This window comes from Lagopus muta, chromosome Z (assembly GCF_023343835.1).
Source record: "Lagopus muta isolate bLagMut1 chromosome Z, bLagMut1 primary, whole genome shotgun sequence".
In the NCBI taxonomy this organism is placed as follows: domain Eukaryota; kingdom Metazoa; phylum Chordata; class Aves; order Galliformes; family Phasianidae; genus Lagopus; species Lagopus muta.
The window spans coordinates 32,877,084-32,898,165 of record NC_064472.1 but is presented as its reverse complement, the minus strand read 5'-3'; the positions used below and the strand labels follow the sequence as shown (position 1 = coordinate 32,898,165).

General features: G+C 37.3%; 1 protein-coding gene across 8 annotated transcripts in view; it reads left to right on the top strand.

The window, feature by feature from the left end:
• The window catches only part of BNC2 (basonuclin 2), a 362,491-nt gene that overhangs the window by 232,391 nt on the left and 109,018 nt on the right, over window positions 1-21,082 (top strand). For all 8 annotated transcript variants that reach the window (XM_048930707.1, XM_048930702.1, XM_048930705.1 and 5 more), the window contains one exon: window positions 9,577-9,812. In XM_048930707.1, the coding sequence (XP_048786664.1) occupies window positions 9,577-9,812 (236 nt within the window). The remainder of the gene's footprint in view (window positions 1-9,576; window positions 9,813-21,082) is intronic.

Sequence of the window (21,082 nt, the reverse complement as noted above, 5' to 3'; positions counted from 1 at the left end):
GCAGAAGAGAATGGTATTTTGAGAATGAAATCAGATATCTGATCATTACAGATATATTTTTTCTCTGTCCTTGCCAATTCTGGTTTTCGTTACATAAACTGAGAACATAGTCTTTATTATTTAAGTCTTCTTTATCCATTGCCATTGTTGACTTATTTTTTGGAACTCTTGCTACCAGTACCTCAATTTTCCTGTCTCTGAAGTACATACAAGGCCGCTTTAATAGCTTTTATCTACCTAGACTAGCTTTAAAATGCCCAAAGAAATGTAGACTGAGGGTATCACAGAAGAGCAAGATACTATCGTTCAGTGCCCATGATTACCTGAAATGACTTTTCACAGGGAAGGCTTCATTTCTTTTTTTCTTTTTTTTTTAAACCAAATAACATGGGATAAAATGCTAGGAAATGTCTTGGATATCTTGTCCTCTCTTCCTAAGTAGGTATCTGCTAAGGAAAAAAATAGACTTGTTATATGCAAAGTAGAGCAAAGGCAAAAGAAGGAGTGATTTTTATCAGCACTTGAAATCCTGTAGATTCCATAAATAGCAGAGACAGCTTCTTGGGAAAACAGTCAGTGAAACATTTGATCTTGTCCCATTAAATGTCATGATGGGATGTTCACTACATAGCATAGCATCAGTATAGGAAGAAAGAAGTGTCTGGAGCTGGCTACTTGATTTCCACATGAGCAGCATAAATCCTATGCGACCTGAGGGTACAATCACCAGCAGATTTCTGGGGCAGCAATGGTGACATTGTTTCTATGACATGCATCCACAAGTCTCTAGCATATTTAGGTGATGGCACCTGCATACTTGCCTCTTTTAACACCTGTGCTACTGCATATGAACTGCAGTGATGTGCTAACCACTATATCATTTTATTACACTTTATTACATCATAAATTTTTATATCTTCTTAACGATCCTACAAGAAGCTTAATTGTTTATAGGAACATCTTAATTAACTAGAGTTCACTAGGTTAAGCAGAACACAAATTGGAAGAGTTCTAAGTGAAACAAGCCTTACTATTCCATTTCACATAGCTTCACAAGGTTAAAATGGGATCTGACTGCAAGAATAAAAAATTCATACTGCTTTCAGATGCTACTATGTAATGGTAATTCCATTGGTAACTTTACCCCAGATTTTTGTTGTGCAAATGTGAAACTCAGTGGGAATAAACTTTTTTTCTTTTACTTCCTAGGAAGAAATTTGTCTATAGCACCTTTATAAGGAAACTTGCCCCAGATTAATTTAGCGGACAATAGTATTACTTTACTATTCCATTTCTTTCTTGGTTTTAGAAAAGGTCATATAAGAAATGTATAATATGAGTTCCAAAGATCTCTCTTATTGTGGCCTAATTGTTACAATCAAATTTTCTGAATTGTATTAACAGGAGATTTGTGAAATGATCGCAGTACTTGAATTTTATTGCCGTTCCTCACAAATGTCTTATTTCATTGAGGGGCTATGGTGACGGGTAAGATTGGTGTTATCAGTGGTAGAACTAGCTGTATGAACCTGTATTCCGAGGATGTGAATATCTTCAGCCTGGAGAAGTGGTGGAATATCTCTCACTGTACATGTAGGTCATTCAAGCTGTCAGAGCCCTAGATAAGCTAATTTAAGATTTTCCTTTCAATACCAGGCAACCTCCATAAATCCCTTCAAACATATACTTTTCTATAAGCTTGTGAATAAGACAATGTAAGTTGGGGTGCATTTGTATTAAGATGGAAATCCTCCAATTCCAGACCACCAATCCAGGACACCAAATGTGTTGCTGTCAACACTGTATGCAGTGTGTCAACCAGGTGGTGTCAGTCCAGTTAAAATACACGTTGGCCCCAATTCCACCATTATTAAGCAGAGATCGTTATGAAGGTGTTAATGGCTGATAGGAAGGAAGCATTGGAGTTTCAAGACTAAGAGATAGGAAAGAGCAAATGTAAAGGATAGCCAAGGTAATAGTAGTACACTGTCAGTCTATGTTTCAAGGAACATCAAGAGTTGGGCTGTCCAGCAAGGGGATCTAAATTGGGAGCCCAGAAAACTGCAACAATGATTGTGCCTGTATCAGTGGACCCAGTGCCCAGAGTCTGATCATAGTATGTAAAGCCAGGAACTGCTAGTAGAGTATATCCAAGCCTGAGATATGGTTGAGGGAAAAAGTCAGGGTTCATCCAAACTCCAGTCATGAACAAGAAGGTGAAGTCAGAGGCAGCGTTGGAGACCAGAACATGAAGGTCATCCAGAACACACATCTAAGGTGTAGCTTAGTTAGGGAATGAAGGTCACAGCCTTGCTTACCCACAGTAAGGAGGGGTTTTGGACCCATGGAGTGCGATTACAGTGTGATGTCTGGAGAGTATGGCCAGCACAGTGAAGGTCAGAGTTACTGTCTCTAGCAGGGACGATGGATGATACTGACACACAAAAGAGCAGCTGTATGCTGGGACCCTCCAGTAATCATCTGTGTCAGGGTAATCATCAGTTGTGAAGTCTTCCTTCACACACGCAGAAATGTGCACTCTGACAGGGGACTGCAGAAGAGAAGAGGCTGTATCTCATCTTCCTTATCATAGTCAGGTGTCTTCACTTATGCAGTGTGACCTATCAGGTAGTGTCTAGTAGCCCAGATGTTTTTCTCGGAACTCAGAATGAAGATCCTTATTGCTTGTTCCTTTGAACATGTTAGTACACATTAGCTATCAACAAGGAGGAGACTGCTACCTTATTTATTTGAGGGTCAATTCTGATTTTAAAATGTTTTTCCAATATAGATGCAACTACACGGAGTTAGATCTAACTTTCATTTTGCAGGAAGAAGTTGGGAGGAATTGTTGTGGGGTGGTTTTTTGTTGTTGTTTTTATTTTTTGTTGTTGTTATTGTTTTTGTTTTTATATAGGAAGAAAAAATAAAAGAAAACACCTGTTTGACTTGCAGGAGTTGGCCAGGGAGGCTGTTTTCCCTACATGACAAAAGCGACCAGAACAGGCCCCTTTAAAAAAAAAAAAAATCAGGTTTTTTTTTTCTCCTATTTCATGTGAGCATTGGCAGGAACTCTGACAAGCAGTTCTTCATATTTTATTATGTTCTTGTCTGGCAGAATCTCTGTCAGGCAAAAACCTTGTCAGCGGAAAACCTGTCGTAGGATCAGAGGAGACAAAAACAGGTGTCACAGAGGCAGTCAAAACTGAAGGGAAAAAAAGATTAGGCTAAAGAGAGAAAGGCAGACAATTACATTAATGCCATTGCTTTTATCTTATAGATGTGTGTTATTATCTCGGGGTGCTGAGTGCGCAATTGCCTCAAAGAAAAGTAGACAGGAGACAAGGGGAAACTTGATAGTTATTAACTGAAGAGGCAGTGTGTCAAAGCTGGATGGGGTTCAAAGTTTTGCAAAGGGATAAAAAAAAAATTGCAGACGGCAAGCAATGTCTGTGAACAAACTGTGGTTCTGCTTTTGGCTACATAAACTGAGTAGCAATCTAAGTGTTTCAACTTGGAATCAGATCATAGGCAGAAAAATTAATGAAAGATTTCATTCAAACCTTTTTTAATAACATTTATTTTGTGTACATGCAACTGAAGTGCTGGGTTTTTGTTTTTTTGATCTGTTATAAAAATGTTGTTAGAGCATAAGACGTGGTGAGGCATGAAGACATTTATCAGTTCAGTTGCTGTGTTGTTTGGGTTTGAAATACCTATTATCAACACATGTTTAATTTTAAAATGCAATTAAGTATCTTTTTATTAAGTGTGAACATCTGTACATGCAAGCTGTAAATTAGGAGATCACATATGTGTTCCTGTCTGAGACTAAATGCATTTACCAAATGCTTTCCATTTTTAGCTTTTAAATACAGTAAAAGGTAGAAAGAAATGTTGTTGCCTGTGAATGAGAATATATGCTATTTCCTCACCTTCCGTCATCTCTTGAAACTTAGTGAATTTTCATCTTCAAAGTGGATAAAATTGTTAAAGGAATGAAGATAGAGTAAAATGGAATCACCAATGGATGCCATGTTAGCTGGTGCTTACGCTCAGACAGAACAGGATGTTCATCCTCCCTATAAATGTTAGTGTATCCCCACTCTCTGCTTGTGCTAAGGGATGAATGGGATAATTTCCTACACAGTAAAAATCTTTCAGCCATCTTTCAGTGGATACTGGGAAGTTTTTTTTTACTTTGGTCATCTTCTAAGCACATTTCTGAGGAACTTTTTTTTTTTTTTTAACCTATAAAATATAATGGAATACACCATGTGGCAGGTGGTATTAAGTATACATCCTAAGGGAGGCTAACCTAGACCACCTATAAGCACTGCAGTAGTGTCCCTTCAGCATTTGGTTGATCATAGGCTACTCTCTTTTCCTGAAAGGATTTGCTATTTTTTTCTCTGTAGCATGAAAAGAAGAAAATCTGAACTCTGAAAAATGTAAAGCTGTATGTGTTCACCAGTAAAACCAACTGCAAACTACATGGCTCTGCAATGCCATTAAATGTACAATATCTATTTTACTGTATTCCGTATGCCATATTGCTGCTATAATACTATGATTTTTCTTTTTGTGTGTTGGTATTGTATATTTAATCTGTACCAATTTCAATTTCTGTTGCTGAAGAAAGCAGCCCACTTATTCAGATTAAAAATGTCTAGGAAATGCTTGGTTGTTGCTTGGACACAGACTACAGAAAATGTCTTTTTTATCTTCCTATTGACCCTTGAACCCTAGTAATATGGAAATATGATGGTGTTTTTAAAATTACGTATTAAAATTAAAATTAAATGCATGTGTATGCATTCAGACTGTGTCCCTTCTTTATAAACTAGAGAACATGCAACAAAATCAAGAGCGAGAAAACTGATTAAGCCAAATTTGGAGCTGAAATGTTGTAAGATTAATAATGGTCACCAGTACATTGTAACATACTGACACTCTTCTGTGATGTTCTGAGGTACACAGCCAGGCAGATCAGCTGAGAATAAGGATTTTCAGTACACCTTTTCATCCCTCCCCAGAAAACCTAAATATTTATCTAACAAAAATAGAAAGATGAATATGCATTAACAACTCCAGCTGCATCAAAAGTAGTATTTAAAACTCTTTTATACTCAGTGAAGGCAAAAGATGATGCTTTTGCTTTACATACTCAAAAAACAGTGTGAGAGCTTTGAAGTGCAAAATTAGTTAGTGTCTACTTATATTTCTTTTACTTAACAAAACTGGCTTTTAATTTGGATTACCTTGTTGAAAGACAGGGTCCTAGGTCAGTTTGCATAGCAGAGCCTATGAACTGGTCGTAGTGTTTATAAAACTAAAGATTTTGTCTTTATTTTCTGTAAGTGCTTTAGTCTTACTTTATCTTTTTTCACTTTCATGTCCTTTAAATTGCACAGCATCCCAAAACTCCAGTAAAATATAGGTGGTAAAGAAAATCCCCCCTCCTGGTTTTATTACAGGTTAAATTTTTGTTTAAGTCAGGTAGCTAACTCAGGTGCTTAAAATAATTGAGACAGTACTCCTGTGAAGTGTTTTGTGGTTCTCAGTATCCTCTGTTCCTTTATACAACCCAAACATTCTACGATTCTTTAACTATTTCTTTCTGAAAAGGGAATTGCAGGCAAGCTGAACTTGTAATTGGATTAGATTGGCCTTTTGCTACCAGGACTTTGCACTCTGCAAACATGATACTTTTCATTTCAGCTACCATGAGTGCCCATGTAGAAATCTCCAACAATAACAAACTGAAGCTCATTGAAACCCTGCAGACAGGAATATGCACTCCTTCTAGATATTAGGGTTATTTGGCTGTGTACTGTTCACAAAAATAGGATTAGCAATAGTAGTGCACTAAGACCAAGATACAGGTAGTGTCTACCCTTGTTACTTTGGCAACAGATAGAAAGCCTGAAGATTGTGCACATGTAAAATAATATGTAAATGTGTTCATGCAGAAGGATGTAGCACCAAGGAACATCTCGCTGGGTCTTCTGTGGCTTCTTAAAATTGCTGTCTGCAACAGTGAAATCACAGTAGGATTTTAATACTTGAATGCAGAAAGAAGAGTTTTCACCTGGGAATGGCAAGAGGCTGAGGAAAATTCTGAACCAAATCCTAAATAGACAAGTATCTTCTAAAACATGTGATTAATACAGATCATAGAAGGGTTATGGGGCATCTTAAATACTTCAGAATTAGGTGAGAAAGGTAGGAAATAAAGATTTCTAATTCCTACACTAATAACACAGTAATTTTTGGATTTTGAAGGCAGTCTTCTGTATCCATTTCTTTATTAGCCTTTTTTGTCCCCCTTTCAGTAGTTAAAATTTCTGAAATAAGTACTTGTAGTTTATCTTCACTGAAAGTTGCTGCGGTAAAACACAAGGGCTGCTCCCCTCAGAATTAAAAGATTTTTCCTTTCTTCCTGTGCTGGTGTACACCTTTCTGCTCACTCTAATATAGTAACTATCCGACTGTTAGTCTAAGAATTGGGCTGTTGAAAGGCAGCTGCCTTAGTTGAAGCACTTTGCTGAACCGATCGTAGTCAGTTTCTGAAGGCTGTATAGGTTGCACTGAAAAGTCATGAACATGTTCAGACCTTTCTGGGTGAAATTTTAAGCACACTAAAAATCTAAACATGAGTAATAGCTCATGCTGCACCAGGAAGGGACTTACAATGTGTGGTTTATGATGCTCAGGCAGTGATATCTTCTTAATAAGGACATATCTGTTTATGTCATTTTTCAGGTATGATAAAGCTCATTCTTTTATATAGCATGTTTCATCTTGAAGTCTCCTAAGCACTTATGAAATCATACAGTGCTGTAGATAATGTTGAATGTATTCACCTGTGAAACACAGCACTGTTCATTAGCATATAGGAATCAAACCAATAATTTAGAACAGAAAATGGTGAGGAATATAAAAAATATAAGGTATATACCTATACCTTATATGAAATTAAATGGATAATTCAGGACAGCAGAATTCAACTATCTACTCTCAGATTTGTCAAGAAAGTTAAAGTTAATACTCTTGTCCTTACAGAAAGAGCAATGAAATGCAGGTCCTCTTTTTTCTTTTTTCTTTTTTTTTTTTTCAGTTTCTAATCTAAACGAGCTAGTGTCCTCTTGAATCCTCCTAAAATGGTGTCATTACTTTGATAATTATACTGCAGAAGAAATCAGGATTACTGCAGAATAAAACCTCAACTGTTTCCTTAGCAATCTCTTAAACTAAAAATAAAAGAAAAAGAAGAAAGAAAAAGCATTGTGAAAAATTGCATTCTCCTGCCAGGTGCAAAAGTTTTCAAGGTTTTTTGTTTTTGGGTTTTTTTTGTTTTTTGTCTGTAGCGTGGGGTCTGCCTTTATTTTGCAAGTGTTCTGGTTCACACCCAATCTATGCTTTGTTGTATTGTAAATTATACACTTCAGTACATACCCTGACTTGTCCTTTAAAAGAATGAAGTGCACTGCTTTTATTTGTTTTTACATAATGTGCAGAATAAAGCCACAAATCAAAATTGGAGATCATTTCACTGTCACTTGGAATGTTAATCCAACACATGACTAGTTCTTATTTTTCGTGTGTACGCCTTTTGAGAATCAGATGTCTATAGATAGTATTACTTGAAAACAGATGTTTTTGATAAATGGAGTAGTACAGGACATCTTGTAAAAATTTCTGTCTGTTGTTCAACCAGTACGCACAGTCATTTGGAAGGACCTTTTTTATTATTTCTTCACTTCTATTGCATCTTGATCTTTTTTAGGCCATTATTCTCAGAGTGGTCTCATTACATGCTGCGGGTAATTGTCCACAGAGTTTTGTGACCTCATTCTAGCTATTAGCTTTATGATCCAGTCAGTAGTCTTTAGATCCAGACATTTTGCCAACACTCTGACAAGGGCCAATCTAGAATTGTCATCTTAAAAAATTTAAGCAAGCCGCTTTTCTTCTTTAGGTGAAAGAACTTGCTTTTTCTCACCGTAGGCATATGATGAAAGGAAATAAACTTAGTCAAATACTTTTACATACACACCTGCATATAAGCATATCTATCTACATGGCAAATAAATTAATTTTCTAGATTTTTCTAACTGAGTAGTTTGAAAACACATTTGTTATGGTTGTGTCAAAATAACCATGTTACCAAAAAAAAAAAAGTAAAAAAACAGGTAAAAGAAAACCTAAGAAAGTATTTTTCCTGTTTATGCTTCAATCAAATCCCACTTATTAGAACTTGTAAATAAATCATTTCCAAATCATGAAGCCCATATAGCAGAAGTGTTTTGGAAAGAAGTCCTTTTGGAAGAATAATTCCATCCTTCACATTCTGCAGTATAAATGTCCCGTAGAGAGATGGAGGACTGCAGTCCCTAGGCTTGCCAATTCCTTATCTTTTTTGAAAGTTAAATTAATATTTAAAGCTATTTATTCAAAGTTGACTTAACCACTAGAAAAGGAAAGATCAGACAAATCAGTTGCAAGAAATGAAGTATAAGGAAACCAGAACTCTTTGACAAAGTATTCCTTGGAGTAAATGTGTTGAATGAAGCCAGCGAGTAAATGATAAGGGCCTTTGCGCTCTGGATGTAAGAAAGCAATTTATCAAGAGTACATGAACTCTCCAGTGACCAAAAGCCAAAAAGAAACCAAAGTACATGAGAAGAAGTCCCTATTCGGTTATTTTAAATACTCAGAAAAAAAAAATTAAAAAAAAAAAAAAAAAGCAGTCAGAAGCGTAGGTGCTGCAACATGCTCCGTAAAATAGAAAAGGAAATTAAATGTAAACAGATACAAAATATAGCATGTAATGCCATTTACAATTTCATAATGTTTTACTTCATAAGGGGTTAAGAATTACCTGCATCCTACAAACCTCCTCTCCCCTCATCTCAAAATTAGTCATGTTGCAGTGAATAATATGAAATTTGCACCAAATAATAAAACAAACCAATGTGTGCTACTTAGTAGCTGAATGAAGTAGCAGTGAATTCATGGTAACACATAGGTCTAAGTTTTTAACACATTTAAGACGCCTGTTTTCTTTTCGACTCCGGAAGATAAGTCTGAAATCTTTTATGGTCCCAGTCAATTCTGTGCAGTTCCAATGTTGGTCTTCAGTTAATTATTAATTTTTCATATATTTTTTTTAAACTGAGGAGTATGATTGTGGATGCCCCGTCCCTAGAGGGGCAAGGCCAGGCTGGATGTGGCTCTGGGCAGCTTAGTGTGGTGGTTCGTGACCCTGCACGTAGCAGGGGGGCTGAAACTGGACGATCACTATAGTCCTTTTCAACCCAGACCATTTCATGATTCTGCAGTTCTCTCTGAGACTCATGTGAACACCATTCTGCTCTGTGGTTAAAAGTTAATTAACGCCCCTTGGAAAATGGGACTGTTTTGGAGTGTATTTGTGGTAAAGGATCACCCAGGTGAATCTTTCTATAGAAAATAAGCACATCTACTTTATCTGATGTGATTACATGATTCTTTGGAATTATTTTCTTGCTTTCCTATTATCTCTTCCCTTATACTTAATCCCTTTTCTTTCAGCCTTGGACAAGCTTAGTACTCAGCACCTCTACCACCCAACCCAAGTGGAGATCGTGCAGTCCAACGTTGTGTTTGACATCAGCAGCCTGATGCTTTATGGTACCCAGGCTGTTCCAGTTAGACTGAAGATACTACTTGACCGACTCTTCAGTGTACTGAAGCAAGAGGAGGTGTTGCATATTCTACATGGCTTAGGATGGACACTTCGAGACTATGTTCGAGGCTACATTCTTCAGGTAGGAAATAAAATAAAGCGTGTTTACAAACCCTTTTATTTGACATTTTTTACACAGAAATATTCACTGTGCACCCAAAAGAAGAGAAAAATGTTAAGCACATTTCGTGTGCTGTGTTGAAGGCTAATAATGATTTTGGCAAACTAAAAAATTCAATTTTTACCTAAGCTAAAAATATGCAGTCTCTGTTGTACTGTAGTGTGCATTTGTACTTGCTTATGCTTATTGTAGGAAATACCTCGAATACTGAGGTTAGGCTAACTGCAAGCCTGACTTGGTCATCTAAGGCAACTGGCATATTTTCAAGGGCTACTGTTTGATTTAAGAAAGCAAGGTCATAATCATGAAACTATTTTCTTCTTATTTCTTTTCTTCTTTAGCATAATAGCAAATAAAATCATAGTTTTGTTGAGAGGTGGCCCTATAAGGTGAGCTATCAACAGGAAACTCTTATTCATAAGTCAGTTTCTAAAAAGATAGCTTTAAATCATGTTTTACATGTGGACCAATTGAGGTAAATTATGCAGACAAAACTCAAAATTTTAAGGACACAAAAATGAGGGGGCAAGCTTACATTATAAATATGGCCAGTAATATACTTACTGGCCTTGCTTACCTGAAAAATCATATTTGAAAAAATCATTTGAATTCAGAAGTGAATTATTACATTTTACAAGACTGTTTGACAGAGAATGTGATACCATATATTTCAGTGTGGGATTTCTGCATCTTCTTGAAGTCATCCAGTTATTGAAGTAAATGTATGTGAAAAACTAAAAAATCTAGTTTCTGATTAGTTCTTTACTTTCTTAGGCAATGAAAGTTTGCTTGGCCTTACACAGAAAATGTGGGAATTTTTATTTCCATACTGAAGAATTCTGACTGTATTTCTTAATTCTTCTTCAATTTCCTGTCTTTTGTGTGAAAGAAATAAATTAGCCCTGCCTAAATACATAGCAACTTTAATATTCTGTGTTCTCAAGTATTTTCTTAAATGCTCTATAGATAGATTTTTCAGAAAAGTGTTCTGAATTGTAGAGCAGTCATAAAGAAAGAGTAATAAAAAGGCTATTATTATTGTAATGAGATCCTATTATTAAGATACATACAAAAGTGGAGTTCTTTAATGTTTTAGAAATCTCTCAGGCATCAGCATCTATTTTATAAAAGCTAAATGTTACACATTTGTACATTATAAATATCCGTTTTTTTTTCTGTTGCCAGAAACAGTGGCTGGATGGCCATGCCCAAAGAGTTGTGGTCACTTGAGTTAAATCCAGGTGGCAGGTGGTCATGAGTGGTGTACCCCAGGGCTTGGTCCTGGAGTCGCTTCTATTTAACATGTTTATTAATGATCTTGATGAGAATATTGAGTGCACTCTCAGTAAGTTTGCAGATGACACCAAGCTGAGAGGGAGTGTTGATCTGCCAGAGGGTAGAAAGGCACTATAGAGGGACCTGGATAGACCGGATTGATGGACTAAGGTAAATTGTATTGGTTTCAATAGGGCCAAGTGTCTTGCATTTTGGTCACAACGAGAAGCTCAGCCAACCCTACAGGATTTGGGAAGAGTAGCTGGAAAGCTGCCTGATGGAGAGAGACCTTGGTGTACTGATGGACAGTTGGCTGAATATGAGCCAAGAGGGTGTCCAGGTGGCCAAGAAGGCCAGTGGCATCCTGGCTTGTATCAGGAATGGTGTGGTGAGCAGGACTAGGGAAGTCATCCTGCCCCTGTACTCGGCTCTGGTGAGGCCTCACCTCAAGTACTGTGTTCAGTTTTGGGCACCTCAGTACAGAAGGACATTGAGGTTCTGGAGCAGGTCCAAAGAAGGGCTACAAGGCTTGTTTAGGGCTTGGAGAATGTGCTCTATGAGGAGAGACTGAAGGAGCTGGGGATGTTCAGTCTGGGGAAAAGGAGGCTGAGGGGAGACCTTATTGCTAGGGGAGACCTTATTGCTCTGTTCCAATATCTGAAAGGTGCTTACACCTTTCAGGGAGCGGGGTTGGTCTGTTCTCACTGTTGATAGGTAGTAGGATGAGGGGAAATGGCCTAAAGTTGCACCAGGGTTAGTTTAGGTTGGATGTCAGAAAACACTTCTTTAAAGAAAAGGCTGTTAAGCTCAGGAATTCACTGATTTCACAATTCACTTCACAGTGAGTGAATTCACAATTCACTCACTTCCCCAGGGAAGTGGTTGAGTCACCATCCCTGGATGTGTTTAAAAACCGCTTGGATGTGGTGCTCAGGGACATGATTTAGCAGAGGGTTGTTAGAGTTAGGGTAGTATGGCTAGGTTGTAGACTTGATGATTTTTCATCAAGTCTTTTTCCAACCTGAACAATTCTATGATTCTAATAGAACTTACATGTTAGTATATATATGGAATATTTATACAGGTACAGATAGATATCTATAGGTGGTTGTATGATATATATGCATGCATATGTATACATGAATATTTTGTAAGATATATTAATTTGGATAGATAAATGATGGATATATAAACTGATAAATATTGCATTGCATTTAGTTTCCAGGATTCTGAATGTTGCTTACCAAAATGGATGAAAAAATATGATTTGCAAAGGAATTCATGTTAAAAAAGGCATAATTCCTAGGACGTAACATTAGAAAATGAACAGTTTATTAAATGCAGTGACTAATAAGTCACTGCATTAGGGATAACATATTATAAATGTAGACTTTTGTGTTCCCTTCAGATAAGAAGACTGAAATAAGTAGTTTTCTTGTTTTAAAAATTGTGGAATCAGGTCTATATTGATTTTGTTTTAATTGTCTGTTGTAATTACTTTAATGTATGCAAGAATGGCTTGTAATATAATTACAGAGAGGTTTATACAGTCAGACTGTCATCTATGTGTCTCAGTGGTGTAAAGACCTATATATACCATAATATACCATTAGACCAGAGTTCGGCTTGTCTGGTTAAAACTCACTCACAGTATAGCCCTCAAGGCATGAATTTTAGCATTACTGCATTCAGCAGCAATATATTGGGTATTATGTCAGTTAAAGGAGAACAATTATCAGTGGAAATAAATGGCAGCTGTTAATCTTACCACATATTGAGTTGGTTAGCTCGTGGCTGTGGATTGTGTTAGTGAGCTGATGAAGACCTTCCATAGGCATAGTTAAACCTGCCTGATAAGTTTAGCTCTCGAAATCAAGGAAATAGTTGAGTGACTGAAGGGACCTCTGAAGTTCATCTACCGCACCCTGCTCAAGCAGTGTCACCTAGAGCTGTTTCCCCAGATCCATCCCCCAACAGCTTTTGGAGATCTTCAGGGATGGGGACTCCACAACCTCTCAGAGCAAAAATGTGTTTGGTCTGCAATAAAGTTAGGAAGCTCAGTATATTACAAAGAAAGGCAATCTGTTCCTTTTAACGTACTGTGAGAAAAGTTTTGGGAAAATAACCAGATCTCTGATAACAAAGAAGGCTTCTTTAAAAAGTAGTTCTTTTGAACTATCTGATAGAAGGAAAAGAGGGAAATGCAGAAGAATGAGGAAGGAAATGCTAGTATCACTACCAGAGTGCACACTAAGAAAAACTACAGGTATTATCAAGCAGAAGGTGTTCCATGAACCTCTTGGTTGTAAAAACAACCTCACAGAATATTTTGGAGGTTTTCAGGTTCTGCTCATCCACAGAAAAAGAAAAAAAAGTATATAATACTGTAGTTAGAGAAGTATAAGGTGGTAGACTAGATTTTTTTTTTTGTCTAATCTAAGAGAAATGATCCCTTAAAGTTATAATGCTGGATATTGCTGTTTGGCTCAAAAAAAAAATTAAGTTTGTAGCTTTGGGTGCTTGTGCTCTGAAATATTGGGACAGACTATATGTATCCTAAGATGCTTCTGCAAGAACAGAAGTAACATAAAATTTAATCCTCGTTCAAGTTTCAGTGTTTAACAGTCAACCAGCGTGTAAATTTACAAAATTGGCATAGAACCAGAATTTCATTCCACGTGAAGGCCTGAGACATCAATCTGTACAGAATTTGCCCTGAATCATAATGGGAGTATTAAAACACTGATATTTTCATTTAACTGAAAATTTGGAGAAAGAGATGTAATAAATCTTAGGGTTGATGTGTTCACTTAAAAATACTTAGTATTGCCAGCTATTCATTTTATTTTATTTTATTTTTCTGTTCAAGAGCTAAAATGAAGCCTTCATTCCTATCAGAAAAGATACCTGCCTTCAGGAACTTTCAAGAAAAACTCACAGTTTGCTCCAGTCTAGAAAACAAAAGAAATTCCATGCCCCTCTCTAGTTGTATATTAGTTTTGCAGGGTGGATGGGATTATTTGTACTCTTGCTTTGAATAATAGTGTTTCTAAATAGCAAATTAAGAAGCAGTTTGGGCAGAGAAAAATGCAGTATTTATTACTTCATTCAGTGGATGTATTAATGGACTGCAGGAAGTGAAGGAACCCTGAAGCCAGCAGAGGTAATGTGATACACTACCTTTCACATTTGGACAGTCACAACCTTGCCAGTAATGGCTGAAAGACATTAAAACCTGGCATGTTTTCTCCAGACTCTCCCCAGACCTAATGTCTGGTGAACACATACCAATCTCTCAAACATCACTGACTGACAGTTGGGTCAGCTGTCTGATCAGGTGGGTCATTGGATAAATATTTTAGTGGAGGAAATTATGACTCCCTTGTAGAAATAATCTTCCCAACCCCATCAAGAAAAAAATAAATAAATAAAAATAAAAATTCAGAGGGAATCTTTCTGGACTGTGGGCTTGTAAACCACTGCAGTCTAGGAGTTTTTTTTATCTTTTACCTATCATTGAGGAAGTAAGTTGGTGTATTTGGTTCGAAACTGTAAGTGAACCTGAAAGTTTTCTCTCTGGAATCAGCCAATGCAGCAATTGTCTTTGCATAACAGCAAATTATTGTCAGCAACATTAGCTGCTTTGGGTCATATTCAGCACCTGCTATTTAGAGATGCGATGAGTAACTCAAGTGATGTTGGTGAGGTTACTTTTGCTGTAAAGAGCAGCACTACTGTGAGTAGGTCTCCAGCTCTGGTTTGGTTCCAGCTGAGCTGAGTGAGGATGTAAGTCTGCCAGCTGTTCTTCTCTGCTCCCCACTGGAGAATACTTCACCCTTCTCATTTGCTAGTGTGACTACGTGTGCAATGACTCCCTAGCCCAGTTCTCTCCAAAGGAGCTGGGTTAGAAAAACCCTCCTGCTAAGAGTATACAAGTTAACTCTGATTATTCTGAGAGGTAAGGGTTAGAACAATTATACCACTAGAAATGAACAGCTGGGGCATTCGACTTTTAAGTGCAGACAGCAGGACATGTGACCACAACATACAGGCTATAAACTGACCCTATGGAAGTACTGATTCAATGTTCTATTTTCAGTAATAACTCAACACCCCTTTAACTCTCTCTTGATCAAGTAGTTGTATTCCCTTAGTGTAAAGGAGAAAAATACATACTATTTCTGCAGTAAAAGGAGGGAAGAAGAAGCACGGAATATTTAAGTGACCACTTATTTGAAGAATAATTTCACTTTTACCATCATTCCTCTTTAAAAAATTAAATTATAAACAGTAGCTCATAGGCATCTTGGATGCTAGACTCTCTGTTGCTGCTCACTGTCACGAGAAATAAAACATTTCCCTCACTATCTGCCCCTACCTACATTCCCCCTGAAAAAGAAATGCACAAAAAAGCTGGAAAATCATGAGTACAATATGGGCCCAAAAGGTGACACTGTTTAAAAAGCCTGTTTGCTGGACACCATTTGAACCACTAATCCTAAAAATTAAGATCTCAGAATCATAGAGTCATCAAATGGTTTGGGTTGGATGAGACCTTGAATATCAGCCAGTTTCAACCCTCTGCCATTAGGCTTCCCACACACCATTCAAGCTGGCCTTGAACATCTCCAGCGATGGGGCATCCACAACTTTTGGATGAGATGTTCCAATGTCTTACCGCCCTTTGAGTAAAGAATTTTCTCTGAACACCTGACCTGAATTTCCCCTCTCTTTAATTTAAAACCAGTCCCCCTTGTCCTATCACTATCTGTCTGTGTAAAAATTCAGTTTCTGTTTTGCTTATAAGCTTAGTTTAAGTACTGCTGTGCTTCAATGAGGTCCCCCAAAACTCTTCTGTTCTCCAGACTGACTAGCTCAGATCCCTCAGCCATTCTTCATAGGAGAGGTACTCCTGCTTTCTGATCGTCTTTGTCTTTTTAATGGTAACATTGATGCTGAAAACTGATTAATTTTGAAGTGATTAGAAATTATTTTCTGTTTCAAGGAGATTGTAAATAAAAGTATGATGCTCTTCTTGCTTCTGTGGATTCCAAGTCTGCTAATTATAGAAATAAGAATGAAAAAACACCAGAAATTAATGATATCATAAAGTCATAGAATGGCTTATTAACAACGAGCACAGATGAAAATTGTTTTACTGTTCTTAAAATTAAATATTGCCCATTGTTGACTTGTCTGTACAGAATTTCAGAAAAGCATGAGTTCTGTTAATTTCTCATGTCTTTTAAAGACTTTCTCTTAGCTCTCTTGTCTGTATTAATTTTTCTCCTTTTAGGATGTTTGAACTTTTGCTACAGAGCCCAAGTGCAAGGTCTATTTAATTATAGAGCTTGTCAGCCTCTGAAGTTTAAACATAAGGAACATTAGAGAAGAAAACAAACAAACAGCAGATCTGCAGATAACAGCTTTTTCAAGCTAGGCAAGTGGTGTCAGGTCACTGTACTGATGATAGGATACTTTCAGTTCAATGTAGAAGAGCTGCTCTGAAAGTAATGCCTCTTGTTTTATTGTATTGGCCCACAGTGTCAGCGGTAGATGTTGGTGGTATGACAGTAGAGTTGAACCACCCCCCTGATATTCAATTACATTTTGTTGCCATGACACGTGGCAGCAGAGGAGCACTCTGACAAAATGGTGTCTGACACAAAAATGCGTCTGAAGCGAAGGTGTGGAATTGATTTCTGCCTTAAAAAAAAAAAAAAATGGCACCAACTGACATTCACCAATATTTGCTGAATGTTAATGGAGATGAAACAGTGGATGTTGGCACATTGAGACAGTGAGTGGTGTGTTTCTGTGGTGGCAACAGTGGGTCACCTCCATTGGTGCAGATTTTTGAGTGCAGCATGAAGACTCTTGTTCATGGGTAGCAAAAATTCCTGGCTACTGGTGATGACTATATCAAATAATAGTGTTTTGTAGCAGAGAATTTGCTCTATCACTTAGTGCTATTGTGCTCTCTGTATCTGTTGTAGTTTCCATGGAAATAAATAGACAGCATTACTTTTGGTGTGACCTTCCTGATCTCCTCTATATAATCATAAGTCAAGTGAAGTTTCTGTCAGGCTTTTTTTCTCAGGTTTCATCAGTTCATGATGGGAACACCTGTCAGTTGATTGCAGGCTGTATTGTTTGTGATAGAGAAAACAGAAAAAGTAGGAATCAAATCATTATATATATGAAAAAATAAAATTAACCATTGCAACCCAGAAAAGTAGCAACATCAGTATAATAAAAATGGCTTTTGTATCCAAAGGTTGTGCATTTATTGAATTAATATCTCTTATCATTCCTCATGAGTCTGTCAACTTCTTAATACTTTGAACTTGTTTAGTTGCCATCACTGGAAAATTTTGAAGCATTTTACAAAGCAGTCACTAATGTAGTCTGTGTTTCTCTAAATATTGCATCCTTTATACTGTCAGTGAAACTTATGCAGACAAAGTTTAAGAAACAGTTTTGGTAATGTTTATATCAAAATTCAAAGTTGGAACCAGGCTTTTAGTATGTAAGCCTATCATTTCTACAGCTGCAACACGTTTCATTACTTAATAATAGAGTTACCCTTCTTTTGTAGCATTATTTGCTTTTTTTCAGTTTTGTTAGAAACACTGTTATTTTACATTTTCTTTCCCCTTGTAATTGTTGGTAATGCTCACATATGTTCTTTTGTTCCAACATAGTTTTTCAGTATTGGCCTCTGAGCAACTAAGATTCCAAGTATTTATCCAGACTTCCAATCTCCCAGTATAGATGGGATTTAAACCTGGGTCTTCTCAGTATGTGTCTACTTCAATTCCAACTGACTTCTGTTGTGTTTTGGTTTTTTCTTTCTCCCAACCCCTTCTGCCTTTTTTTTTTTCTGTTTTCTTTTTTCCCCTTGCTTATCTTCCCTCCTTCAGCCTCACCTTAGTTTCACAGAGATGAAAAGGATCTGTTAGATGATGTGTCCATCTCCTGAGTTTTCCATTCCTCCCACAGCATCACCGCATGCTAATATTTGCGGCTGTGATCATCTGGAAGAGTTTCTCCTTTCCCATGTGAGTTAGTTTAGCATGACTCTCCTGCACTTTTGTGAAACAGAGATTCTCTGCTGTGCCCCTTGCTCCTTTGTATTCATCTCAGCTGTACTAATCCAGGAGTGACTATCCTATCTCTACTCTAAAGAGAAAGAAAAAAAGCTGAGATAAACCTTTAAGGACTGAAGAGGGAGATAGGAACCAGAGCACAACTGCTGAGCCTCAGCGAAGCTCTGTTGTGTATGAGCAGAGCAGTGTCACTTTTTTTCTACTGTATGAAATACTTTCAGATTTTCTCTGTATCTGCATTAACTTGCCCAACATCTCCCCACTGCTTCTGATGACTTACCTCTAGTAGTAACACTACCAAGCACACTAGCACTACATGACTCTATTTATCATGACTGTTAGCTCTTGGACTGGGAAAGAATAAAAGTAAAGGCCAAAGAGTTTGATGGCTGTTTTGAACGCCACCAGGGCAAGTTACATGACAACAGATGTCTCAGTAATACGCAGAGATCATTTGGATTTCCATAATATGTGTGGCTGGAGAGCTGTGCTATTGCTGCTCTGTGTCTTGCATCTTGCATGGGTAATGAAGCAGAGGGCTCCTGTAACCTCTGATGATCAACAATGCTAGTTCTTAATGACTACAATGAAATAGTCAAGCCTTTATAACTATAGCACTTCACATGGCTCAGAAATGCAAAGATGGCCTTTTTAATAGCAAACATTTTTGTCTATGGAGATGAAAAAGAGCTATGTTTCTCCTACCTGTGATGCTTGCTGTTTTCAGCACTGGACTCAGACACAGTGGTCAACAGTGGTCCACAGACTGATGCAGTCTCACACAGCTGGGCACAACTACAGATACAAATTGGGGAAATGGCTGTTCTCTGAAAGTCTGTCAGGCATATGCCAGGACTATGTGTGCTTTCTTTCAAAATGTAGCTGAAAAGCTCTTCACCTGCCAAGGCTTGAGTTCATGTTCCTGTGTTTCTCTTCTGATAGTTGATGAAGAAACACTAAAGCAGAGTGGGGGATGAAGGAGGTGGGAGGAATAGTTCACTCCTTGGGCTGGTTTAGGTGTGAGTGATGCCATCAAGCACTGCTGGAGAAACAGAGCCCTGAACTTGATTCTTGGCAGGTGAGCCAAGAAGGAAACTATTTCCAGCTTTCTTGCTTCAGAATCTGTTTGAATTTGTATTAACTGTTCATGGTCACAGAAGGTTTTCAGTGAAATCCACATATATATACATAAATAAATGCTATCTATGTTAATGTTACTAATAGATCACGTATATGCATGTGCATGTGTTTATGTGTATGCGACTAAATTCTCATTTTTTCAGACTGATCCACCATTGATGGGGGGCTTTTCTTCTAGACTGGAGAATCATTTTTCATGCAGATGATTGCCTTGTTGAATCTTTCATCAGAAGATATCCTGCACTATGCAAAGAAATATGGCCATCAAATTAAGGACATGATCTTGGAATTACTTTCCATCTCAATTTTCTTGTAATAAATGTAGTGAAATATTATAAAACAGAGAAAACAAAAGGATATAAAAGTGTTGATCAAAGGCAAATGTGTATGTTTTGGGAATTTGGGGGAGGAAGGTAACAAGTTGGGATAGGAATCCAAGGAATTAACATAATTCTTCTTAGAAATAGAGCTCGAAAATTAGAAGTTCTGCTTTTTTTAGACTATCCTGTCTACCACGGACCTTGGGTGGAATTCACATCATGGCCGTGGAGGTGATAAGGTCATGATATTACCCATTCAGCTACACATCACTGGAGATTACCTCAATTAGAAAATACAGAGTCCAGACCACTGCACTTTAATAGATTTAAGACTTTTCCCACTTCAGATACCTCTGGATCTGAGTTGAGGGGTAGTTTTTATTGTCTGTGTGTCAGCACTGGCTTCAGGCACTCGTGAAATTTAGGCCCACAGACACTTAGGAATCAGGAAGGACCACAGAGAATCAAACTTGTCATCTGTTCAGCATTGGTTGATTTACTGCTTTTCTTCAAGTCCAAGGGATCTCGAGGGGACTTTTTCCCTTGCAGCACTGATCTTTCGATGAGGTGCTAGTGCCTGTCCTGAGCAATAAGAAGGAATAACAGTGAAGTGTGATTGGCTCTTATTAGGAGGGGTAAATGTCATTAGCACTTACTGTTGCCTTCTAGGCAGTCAGAGCACAGACAGATAGCCCCCTTTTACTATCAATGTATGTTTTGAATCAAATGAAGATGAACTCATATATTTTAATTAAGAAATTTACTTTCCTGTACTGAAAAATCATCTTTGATTTGGTTGTCACTTTGTACCACGTCCTAGAATTATGAATACTTAACTTGAAGCCAGGAAACATGCATTATCTGACTGGCTCTAATATATTAACTTGCTGCATGAGTCCTTTGTGCTTCAGCTTGATTTCTCTCCTCCCCCACGGCTTTTACAAAATGTTCTAATCATCCCAATTAATACTTGAATGTTGTTAATTAATGTTTATGAAGTGCTTTGAGATCATCTAATGAAATAGAATGTGTAATTAGTATTGTTCTTTAGTCAAATTCTGAAATATCACCACCACTGGAACAGTAGTTTCAGTAAGTAATATTTTAAATAGTCTTTTTAGCAAATGTAAGAGGAAGAATTTGTTACATATTTTTCCTTTTATAGCAGAGAAAAAATATGTCTGTTTATTTCCGATGTTTCTTTAAATCCATGATGAATCTTGCATGGGCTTTAAAAGGGTCAGAATTGCACCCTGAAGTCTTACATTCCTTCTTCTTAAAAGGATGTGGAAATCTGTGTCACTAACACTTATCCTGCAAAGCAGGAAATCACATGTAGAACAGGTAGAATTTTAGGACTTCCGGTCCTGTGTACAGCAGCTTGCTA